The sequence below is a fragment of the Vanacampus margaritifer genome, chromosome 4 (genome assembly GCF_051991255.1).
Source record: "Vanacampus margaritifer isolate UIUO_Vmar chromosome 4, RoL_Vmar_1.0, whole genome shotgun sequence".
NCBI lineage: Eukaryota > Metazoa > Chordata > Actinopteri > Syngnathiformes > Syngnathidae > Vanacampus > Vanacampus margaritifer.
The window spans coordinates 16,290,844-16,302,316 of record NC_135435.1 but is presented as its reverse complement, the minus strand read 5'-3'; the positions used below and the strand labels follow the sequence as shown (position 1 = coordinate 16,302,316).

Below are 11,473 nucleotides of genomic sequence, written 5' to 3'. Positions count from 1 at the left end.
TAATTTATCCCTTCAAACCTACCCCACTTACTTTTTATCACAGTCTACATTTTGTTTCTGTATTTGTGTTGAAGTATCCATTGTTTATCTATTATTATTATTATTGTATTTATTTACGTTGCATAGCTGCTACATGCTACTTGTAGGCCCTTACAGCATACTCTTGAGTTAGCATGAAGCTAGCAAATTGTTATGTGGTTGTTATATTTAGTTTGAGAATGAGTTTACGTTGATGGTTGTGGTGGCCCTGGTAACAAACGGCTTGACGTTTCTTTTTCAAAGTTTTGTTCACTATCTGTCAAACTGCTGCTTGTTGAAGTGAGTTTGAGCCACTACCAATATTGCTTGTAGTAAAAACGACAACAACCTCAAAAAAGGCCTGGCGTTGGCTTATATCTTGAAAAAACATTAAGTTTGGGTCTCTTAAAAAAAAAACAGGATCTAAAACGCACTATAACTTTTGCAGGGGAACTTAAAATTACCTCTAAAATTCTAAATTCACGTCTAACGGTTTTAAAGTATTTTATTGAAGGTCCAGACTCCAGAGGGAACTAATAGGCAACAATAATACATTATTGTGGAATTTCAACGCCACCTAGTGGATGATCTTTCTCCTGGTTTAAATATTTACACTATTACATACCTGTGTGCCTTTTCCCCCTCCCAGGACGTCTTCTTGTGCCATGACAAATGACGGGCAGCATGTGGAAATGTCGCAAGTTAACGTGTTTGTGCACTGTCAAGAGCCAGCACAGCAGCACAATGAGGCACCTCAATCTGCTCGACGGACTGGTGTTCTCATTGGGTTAGCTCCAGATCAGGATGAGGACCTCAATTCAAAGATCGGGAAGGTCTCTTCTTTGGATGTGGCAGAGAAACAGGAATGTTAATAGTTGCTAAGCATCACAACTTAATTTCCTGACTATATGGTCATATGGAGTCCTAAGTTAGGCCGTGTTTCTAAAATTTCTGGCATTTGGGAGAAAAACTGTTGAAAATTTGCCATATCAGCAGGTGCAACTCAAAGATTAGCGACATTTTGTTCACAATTCCAAGGATCTAAATGCATGAAAAAAAATGTCAAAGGCCAACAATAAAGTCAATCAAACTTTCAGTATTTGATTTTTTTTTTTTTTTTGAAGGAGGGGGGGGGGGGGGGGGCGTGACTAAAACAGTGCTCACTTGTACACCTCATCTTGAGTCTCATCTCCACTAATACAGTAAGAACTGCCTTTGTTTGCATCAGTATAGCACACCTGCAACATGCAGCTAGCTAGCTAGCTATGCAAACACCCAGCAAACGAGTCACCCATTCGGTTCGTCGGCTGGCAAGGTGCTTTAGAGTGCCTTGTCGTCGGCCTTGAGTGTGAGCACATAATGGTGAGAAGAGCTGTAGGACAAAGAGTGGAAAATAGGTGGTGAGGAGGGGGGACTTGACAGCCTTTTTATTTTACTTTAAGAAATAGCCTTGTTTGACAACTACAAAATGTTCACATTGTTCACAAAGTTTTTTTTGTTTTTTTTTTGTTTATTTTGTAGAAGTTTATGGGTTTCAACTCCACCCTCAGAGGGTTAATGCATTTCAAGTAGTTCAGAGAATACAAAGAAAACAGCAAAACATGTAAGAGCATTAAGCTTACAGTACAAAAACCAAAAGGGACAATAAAATCAGGCAGGTAGTGCTGCAATTGTCACCACTTTTTTCGCTCAGACAAACTCCAGTGTAGAAACACACATTTACAAAAAGCTTGAAACATTTCCACATACAATTGGCTGAAGCATTGTACCTATAAAAATCCAGCAACATAAAATTGCATTTTTTCCCCACATTCGCATCTGTATGAGTCTGTATCCATTGAATGGAAAACATAAAAAGGCACTTTTGAGTGAAGAGGCTTCTGCGTAGTCAAAGTGCTCAGTAACAATCCACACACAACAACAAACTGCAGTGCACGGACACAATTTAACTGCCACTTGCACTTCCTCCATCCAGCATGATACATTAAACAAACTCAAAATGTCTGTGGTCTCTCATAGGCACATTTTTGCTGAATGCGGTAAACAAAGCAAAGATCACGCATTGATAAATGGAAGCAATCACATTCTTAAGGCTTCATGAAGTTTGTAATATTTGCATGTGGAAAAGTGAAAAGGTTTTGATTTGGAATTGCTTGCCACTTTTATTACACAATATGTTTTACAGAATGTTTAAGTCAGGCGTGACAAATAAAGGTTGTCTGACCTTGATGCAAACAGACATTTTATCCACCTCTATAGCGCTCATCTAACATTCAAAACACACAACCTGTCTAATTTTGGCTATGAGTGGAAGACTTGACTCGCCTAGTGCAATTTTCATTTTTGTATTTTAAAAATACCAGACAACTCAGATTTTATTTCTGGGTTTAATATACATAAAGTAACACTAATTCTAAGTGTGGCACTACTAGTGGTACGCAGGGGTCCGATAAATCACAGCTGTTGTATTTATGTAAACTTTATAGTACTTGTACAATACATTTGAATTGCACCTATAAAAACTGATTTTATTTTTTATTGAACTTGTGTGTAATACATTTTAATTGAATTATTTTGGTAGTTCTTGCTTACAATGTTTCTTTTTTTTAGCTGAGGAATTGGGCGGTCCTTGTGTAATTACACATACACCACAGTAGGTGGCAGTGGCACGCTCCTTTATTATTTCAGGCAAACTGATGCACTTCTATTTTTTTCTGACACACTAAAAACTTTTTTTTTTTTGCTTAAAGTTGATCTATATTTCCTTTTTTGGTTTTCTTTGATTTTAATCATAATGCACAGGTGTACTTACAATTTTATAGATGAATGATAATATTTATAGTCACCACGGAAAGTTGGGGCATGAAATGTGTTCTTCCCAGGAGGGGCGCAACAGAAAATTAACTGTACTTCTGTGAATCTTTTTGTGACAGTCTTTTTTTTTTTTAGCACATAATCAGCAAACAGGGGTAAGCAGTCGCTTGTAGCTAGTAATCAGGGTCGTTGAATTTATTTTTGTTTACTCTCAAAGTTCCTTGTTTGATCTGCAAAGCAACAATCTAAAATCAAAGTTCCTTGTTTGATCTGCAAAGCAACAATCTAAAATCAAAGTTCCTTGTTTGATCTGCAAAGCAACAATCTAAAACATCATCTTTGGCAATGATGGGGTTATTTTCATCTGTCCTGACCATTAAAGGCAAAAAAGCTGCACAATCTGTTCTGGTGCTAACAAAGTGCGCGAGGAGCGCGATGCATTATGGGTATCTTTTTGGGCTACCAAACTGTATTCAAAATTAGTGGAAAACAATAAAGAACGCTATGTATAACTAATAATAAAAATTCCAAAACTATTAACCCTGGTCAGATGTAAATACCTGAAGATAAGACGTGAAATCGCAATTTCAGTGTCAAACCAAAATATATCAGTCGACAGCAAAAATAGAAATAGAGATAAAAGTTGACCTCTCTGTTCCAATACTTCTGGAGGGGCGTATAGAAAAACGTGTACAATCACATGAAAATATAAAAATTATATGTTTGAAAAGTGTGATTGGCAGCAACAAGACGTCTCAGGGTTGATTGGCAGTAAAATGTTGCGTTTCACTTGCAGTCCTACTTAGGACTCGAGAAGAAAATATTTTTAAAAAAAAACAAAAAAAAAATCACATTAAGAACACATTAAAGATCTTTTCCATAGGAAGGCTAAGGTAAGCTTGGTTATCACAGCACACAGGCCTCCAGTGAGCTTGTACGCTTGTATTTGGTTGCACCTCTTACAGGAACTCTTTGGGAGTGAAGTGCTTCCTGTGTAAGCACTAGAAAAAATCTCAGGGCCTCAGCTGACCCATTTGGTAGTCCTGTGCTCTGCCATGGCGATACTGCCGCGGCGCGGACCTCTGCTGGCGGGCCCGCTCCCTTCTCCCCAAGGTACCTACAAGGGGCAACAATGGCTTAGTTCGAACTCAGGTCACACTTGCGTTGCAGTGGCTAAATGGTTTCCATCAAATTGACCACATAAAGCATAATCAAGCTTCTTCCTTGCTGATTGGTCACAGGGAAGGTTAAGATGGTATTATGAATATACGCTCTCTTTCAAAAGCTCTTTTCAGCACCTAACAACATACCCAATCTTGATTGCCACATTAGAAAAATGTCATGTCACACCAATATCTCACTATTCACTGGGAATTGGGACCGGATGTGACTGCAAAAAGCAAGAATCCACAAATAATTGACGGTCTTTATAATTGCTATCAAAGGAAAACAAAAATCAATTAAGTAGAGGATCAGGTAAAAAAACAAAAACAAAAAACATGAATAAGCCACAAATAAAGGATAGGGTCCAAAAAAGAATCTGTCATTATCTGTGAATATTGGTCCACTGTCATGACAATTAGTAAAGATTTGTGCTTTTTGTGCGCATCTTTGCCACCAGGGGGCAGTAGAATACATATAATGCACATAGAGCACAAGTAGGCTACTTTATAATTTTATTTGTTGGTTACGCATTTTTGTAATGTATAAATAGGTACCTAGGCGCAATCCCCCCCAACGGATCTAATATTTACTCTCCTAAATAAAAGCTGCGTACATGATGTACACAGTGTCTGTACAGGTATTTCTCCATCGCAAGATCTCTATTAGGCATGGGTTGATATTACCTTCTGACGGTATGATAAAGATGAGGAAAAAAGCGCGGCATCACAGCATTAAAATTACTCATGTAAAATGACCCTTTTTCAAATATTTGGGTAAAAAAAAAAAAATCCATTGACCACAATCTATTTAATATATAATATTTGGTGCAGAAGAAACATGTATCATGTGAACTAAATATATACAATTTAACCTTCATCTGCTTTAATTCTTAATAAGTCACTGGTGAGCTAATTTTAGAACAAATGAAAAGGAGAAAAACAAGTTAATTGGAGACAATTAACAAAGAGGCAGCTGCTCACTCAGTGACCAGCAGTATTAGTGGTTATTGAAAACTTCACTTGAAAAAAAAAAACTGGTAATCAATCATCCAATTCACCAGAGATCTTGCATTGGAGAGATACAGACTCGGTACGCTAGTCTCGCTGTCAATTCTGGCAAATTAAACATACCGTGTGCTTGTTGCCAGTCTAAGTTCCTGGTGAGCGTATCAGATGTTCGCACATTCAATAAACAAGCAATGAAATCGATTAAATCGTACAAAAAATAGCATTGAAAAAGATAGCTTACATGGTCGTGCTGGCTAGCATTAGCGCTACTTGGCAACCATTAGCACTGCTCTTTACCGTTTAAACAGTTTTCAAAAGCCGTTGTCGGTACCAGATGTGTATCGGGGTGTCGCCTACCGAGGACGTCACGCTACAGGATTGGCTGGGAAATATCCGGTTGACGTAAAAACATGTCATTTAAATAACAAAATGTATGGACTGAAATTGTAAAAACAACAACTTAAGAATATAAAAGCAGGATACTTTAAGATTGAAGAAATAATAAAATAAATTGAAGCGCTTTCAAGCTTGCCGATGGCATCAATCAGTACAACAAAATGCGCAAGTTAGATGTGATCACTTTGGTTTGGTTTCTTTAGCTGTTCCCAAATCACAATACATCACAAAAACAGTCTTAATGATAACAATCTAAACTGACATGTAACATCTCAGTAAATTAATGTATGTAGTTATTATTTATTCAAACGATTTTATTATTCAATATATCTTGCTTTTATATTCTTAGGTTTGTTTACGTTTTTACAATTTCAGTCCATACATTTTGTTATTTAAATTCCATCTTTAAAGCTACTGAACTTAGAATGTTCAATTTCGAATCGTTACTGCCACCTGCTGACGAAAAATTAAACCGGACACCCCCTTTGTCACATACTCAACGTGCACAAGAGTTCACAGCCGCAAAGAGCGCAGGAAATTCGAACCCGAATACAGTCTGAAAGCTATTGGCCAGGAGTACCCATTGTGAACAGCTAAGATGCATTTCAGTCATAAATGGTCAAATAAAAAGGCTACTGTATAGATATTTTGGGGGAAAAAGTTCCATATTGCATCTTTAATAGTTTCTTTCCAATGTTTGACGTCAACCGGATAATTTCCAGCCAATCCTGAAGCGTGACGTCTCCGGTAGTCGACCCTCGATACGATCTGGGGACGATTCAGCCCGACTCTCCTGATGCGGTATGTCAACAAATGCGCAATAACCATTTATGGAGTCGTTTTTTGGGGGGAGGGGGGGGGGTTCTATTCTGTCAATTTGAATCACCCAACAAGGCTGCAGTACCTGGCAGTGGCTTTGGAGGCGGCAGTTTGGGGTTGCTGCTGGGGGTGTGGACGCTGCAGACCTTGATGAAACCAGCCATTAACAAAATAAGAGCGATCCCCATCAAAAGCACGGCCCACCAGTGATCCTGCAAGACAGCCACATATGGAAGGAACAAAATCAAACACACAGTATGATACATTTAGAGATGCGTCACCCTATCAGACACTCGCCACTATCCACTCCGCAATGGTCTCATAGATTTCTGCATTGAATATGGCCTTCTTGAGCCTCGACAGAGGCCCGTCAGCATCCACCAGACGACACTTCCTGAAAACGTCGCAGTAGCCCTTGAAGTCGTTGCACGGCGAGCCGGGCTGCAGATTGATGATCTTTCCGTTGAAGAACTTGGTCCATTTCTCCGAGGCCGAGCTTCGGCATGTGCTCGGGTTCACTGAGGGCAGAAAGAGGATTTGTTTTCTGAATATCCACGTCCTTAAAGCTTTCAAATCTAAAGACCGTCTTTCTGACTATTGACTCACTTTTTTCCATGCAGCACACATGACACAGTTCACTCGCCTCATCCTTTTCGTCCTCTACAACACATGTGCATTCTTCTAGATCGTGCTTCTCACAAATGGAACCCGAACACACCTGCTCCAAATAAGTGGATAGAAGATGCCTAACTTAAATCAATGTAGTCAAATTATGAAGTGAAATTGAAGGTCACATACCCCGTTGATGCACACTTGTGTGTCCTCGTGGCAAGCAGTGTAGTTGTCCCTTGGTTGGGAAGTGGGACACTGGGCGGAGGTTCCGCCGCACACGCCCTGAAGAGCACACTCGGACTCCGTCCTGCACCTTGTAAGTGTGTTCTTAAAAGAGCATTCCTCAGTGCAGCATGGGCCTTGGCTCGGACTGCAGGAAAATATTTTTATACAGACATGGCTTTGCATTTGCTCTCAAAGTACAAATTAGGAATTAGTACAAATTAGGAATTCAAACCCTGATCCACTACCTCTACTACTGTGTAGACTTCCCGGTCATATTTTGGATTTTGCATTATAGTTTTTACTTCCTGTTGATTTTTGTTTTTTTAATTCAGTTGTGCTTTAGTTGTAAGAACAAGTTTGTGATTTTTGTATTATTATTATTTTCTTTCAAAAATGCTTCATTTTAGTTTAGTTTTTGTTAGATTTCTATGGAGTCTTTGTTAAGTGGAATTTTTTTTTTACTAATTGTGCAATTTTTGTGTATGGAAACTCCAATTCTCAAACAATTGACCTTTTCTATACGGATGTACAGAAACACTGAAATATATTTAAAATGTACTCTGAAAGCTCATTTGTGATATTAATTAAGATAAAAACAAAGGACATTTTTGCTATAATTCTAGTTAGTTTTATTTAGTTTTCAATGTGACATAATTTTGTTCAGCTTTTGAAAAGTATATTCATTTTTATTTTATTTCAGTACGGAAATGTTTACAATGTTAAAGTTTTAGTTATTTCCTTAGTTTAAGTTAATAAGTTTAACCCAGTCCATCACTACTCACGGGAAAAAGGACCGAGCCTTGCAGGCAAGCAAAAATCTACAAATAACTTCCTATATGTTCCACAGGATGACAAAGCACTACTTTTTATTAGGAATATACAGAGGTTCACTATTTGATAATAGTTTAACCTGTAATGATTACCAAAGTAGAAGAACACAAATTAAAATTTTCTCTGAATCAAAATGGACGTCAGTGTGCATGCTAGTTATTTTGTAACCTTTTCACAACTTGTAGCATCTTATACATACTATATTTAGGGATGGGTGAGTACCAATACCAGGTAGCCTCATGGCTGTTTTATAATCAGGAACAGAAAATTAGAAATTAAAATAAAAAAATTGCCATTAATTTCATGCAATTTTAAGGTAAAATGCTATATTGGGATACAAAGTATAGTTCTTTAAAATGATCTGTTGTTTATTGGTGGGAAAATATATGTATCAAAAGTACTAATGATATCGGTACTTGGTATGAGTGCTTGAGTGGCATCAAACATCCCCAACTATATTTAAGCGCTTGGTGGAAACCGTGCGTGATCACAACTGACCTGCAGATCTTTCCAGGTTGAAGTTTACACTTTTTGCCCTCATCTTCATTGGCGTTAAAACAGCATGGGTCTGTACATTGATCACTGTAGCCGCAGTCACACTCTTCTCCCGTTTCCACAATTCCGTTGCCACAGATAGGTTCTCCTGACACTGCACAGACACAACACAATGAAAAACAAATCCCAACAAGAGATTGACAAGAATAATGGCATGAATGTGAAATATGTTTTTTCAATGGGTAGGTGTGGAAGAGTTCAGGTTTGTAAACCTCTGACCGCTTTTGAGTAGAAGATAAAAGCCATTCTGTTTGTTTGTTGTTGTTGTTTTATGAGGTGTCACAAAGTCAGTTTTGCTTGACTGTTGCTTTACACACAAAAATTGTTTTTCCACTTGTAGGTCAATCACAAGTGTTGGTGAAACCAGCCTACAGTGCGTTGCAAAAGTACATTACAACATCCAATAAAAATAAATTTAAAAAACTAAATTTTATTAGATGAATCAAATAGACCAAGTTGGATTTAACAACCTTGTCCTTCACTTGTTTGAAGAGTTTCTTGGTCTTCATGGTAGTTTTGGGTTTAGGGTGTCTTTTGCTCAGGTGTTAGAGTCTCTGGGGTCTTTCAGGTGCACACTGTATATACGGATAACTCGTGGCTTATTGCATACAGGTGGACTACATTTCAATAATAATTCAGTTTCAAACAATCTAACTTCTGAAAGTAATTGCTTGGACGGTTGCACCGGTGCCTTTTACAGGCTTCATAACAATGGTGGTAAATACTTATACACAAGTAAAAAAAAAAATTGTTTATTTCAATAAAAAGGAGAAGAGATAACCATTTCACATTTTCTACCCCCTTTTTACAGGAGATATTTACATTTCACATTTAAATTTCCCTTTTAGTGTATATTTAAATAAATTTACCAGGAGCAGAGTGACTAAATCTTACATTTTCTACCCCTTTTTGCAGAAAATATTTACATTTCACATTTGAATTGTCCTTTTAGTGTCTATTTAAATAAATTTACCGGGAGCAGAGTGACTAAATCTTACATTTTCTACCACTTTTTGCAGAAAATATTTACATTTCACATTTGAATTGTCCTTTTAGTGTCTATTTAAATAAATTTACCGGGAGCAGAGTGACTAAATCTTACATTTTCTACCCCTTTTTGCAGAAAATATTTACATTTCACATTTGAATTGTCCTTTTAGTGTCTATTTAAATAAATTTACCGGGAGCAGAGTGACTAAATCTTACATTTTCTACCCCTTTTTGCAGAAAATATTTACATTTCACATTTGAATTGTCCTTTTAGTGTCTATTTAAATAAATTTACCGGGAGCAGAGTGACTAAATCTTACATTTTCTACCCCTTTTTACAGAAAATATTTACATTTCACATTTAAATTTCGTTTTTTAGCAATTCTATTTGAATACACTTCAGAAGTTAATCCATCAAATAAATTCTAATTTAAACTGGAGTTTGTGATGTAACAAAAACTCAGGGGGTGTGAATACTTTTGCAATGTACTTTCTTTGGGTAATTTGGGCCCAATATTCTGTAGGTCTTGGAAGATGAGTCAAAATGTTCTAAAGCGTTATGTTCGGAAGTCGACGGGTAGTGAAATGAGTTACGTGGTCAGAGAGTGGCACAGCAACATAAAACAAGTAAGGGCATAATTATGTCTACAATGCAATTGATAGGGTATTTACCAACAAAACAGTCATCCTTTTTCACTGCCAGAACGGCACTCATATTGCCAATGCTGCACGATGAAAACTTGTTATTGTTGATCTTGTCTCCTGAGGTGGCTCGTGCATACATAATATAATTGCCCATCTCCTTCAGGGCTTGATTGGAAGACGCTCCGGGGGTGCACTGGAGCCCAGAGTCATGCTGCCAATATACACATATCGTGTTGTTTGGGTTACAATGCCAAACGATAATGTCACAAGTGCCAGCGGCTTGAGTGTTCGCTGTGTTTGCGCTTACAGGAGAGCCAAAGCTGTGTCCGACCTCATGGGCGAAGGTGACGTGCGACACCTTGGGAGGTACGTGCGAGGCGTAGTTCTGCACGGTGACAATGCCAGTGTTCAGGGACTTCATCTTCCCATCAGCGTACAGTCTGTTTTTCTCACAGATGCCTCCTGAGCTTCCTGTGTTCAGAGCAACAAGGACTGATTATGCTACTGCACACAGAGGTCAATTTTTCTAGTCATGGTTAGCATTAGCATATCAAGCTCTGCAGCAGTAGGTCGAAAAAACATCCTGGAACATTTTTTTCTTCTTTTTTCTGGAGAGCTCAGTATTGTTCATTCTGTAATTTTATCGATTTGACATGTCATCATCATTGCTCTCTTTTTTTTTTAATATATATCTTTTTTTTAAATAAATTTTTATTTTGCATGTGGGTGAGTATGTGTATGTGCATGTGCGTGTGAGTGTGTATTCATTAGTTCACCTAAAACCTATAAAAAAATCCCATACCTGCACACCTAAGCCGAACACTTCAGAACCCAGACAGAATTTTTTTATCAAGTACAAACTCACCGATACATAAAATTTTGCTCATTAACTAGATGTGAGGTAACTTCCTGTTTCTAAAGATGAACACAGGACGTCCCTATCATCCAGATTGCCTGTATGTGACCAACCTGAGGGTGCGGCGACCCAAGCCAAGCCGAGGACGCCTTCGTCAAAGTCCCTGTCAGTGAAGACGTAGGCCAGGCAGTAGTCATCGTGGTTCTGTTCAGAGTTGATCTCCAAGAACTTCTCCACTCCGATGTTAGCAAAACGAAAAGGATTGTCGCTCTGATCATTTGTGGTGTTTATCTGAGAGGTGAGGTCATTAATGAGGACAGAAATGATTCTTATACAATCATCACACTAGTGTTGCACAGAAGCATAAGCATGTCAAGTATATTAGTAAACACATTGTCCAACTCACCCTGATCCTTTTAACCATGAAGCCGATATTTCGGATGCCATTGAAGTCTGTGATTTGGTAAATGGAGTTTATTGCCTGAACATGGCTGGAGATCTGTGACCAAAAAGTTCAGGTTTGAGATTAACGGTCAAGCAA

The 11,473-nt window shown here is 38.0% G+C and overlaps 1 protein-coding gene across 2 annotated transcripts in view; it reads right to left on the bottom strand.

The window, feature by feature from the left end:
- Nucleotides 1–1,419: 1,419 nt before the first annotated feature.
- Nucleotides 1,420–11,473, bottom strand: part of adam10a (ADAM metallopeptidase domain 10a) — a 42,012-nt gene continuing 31,958 nt past the window's right edge. For both annotated transcript variants that reach the window (XM_077563348.1, XM_077563346.1), the window contains 10 exons: nt 11,339–11,431; nt 11,046–11,223; nt 10,384–10,547; nt 10,104–10,287; nt 8,385–8,535; nt 7,017–7,200; nt 6,825–6,936; nt 6,516–6,736; nt 6,304–6,430; nt 1,420–3,949 (listed from right to left, as the gene is read on the bottom strand). In XM_077563348.1, the coding sequence (XP_077419474.1) occupies nt 3,846–3,949; nt 6,304–6,430; nt 6,516–6,736; nt 6,825–6,936; nt 7,017–7,200; nt 8,385–8,535; nt 10,104–10,287; nt 10,384–10,547; nt 11,046–11,223; nt 11,339–11,431 (1,518 nt within the window). In that variant the 3' untranslated portion in view covers nt 1,420–3,845. The remainder of the gene's footprint in view (nt 3,950–6,303; nt 6,431–6,515; nt 6,737–6,824; nt 6,937–7,016; nt 7,201–8,384; nt 8,536–10,103; nt 10,288–10,383; nt 10,548–11,045; nt 11,224–11,338; nt 11,432–11,473) is intronic.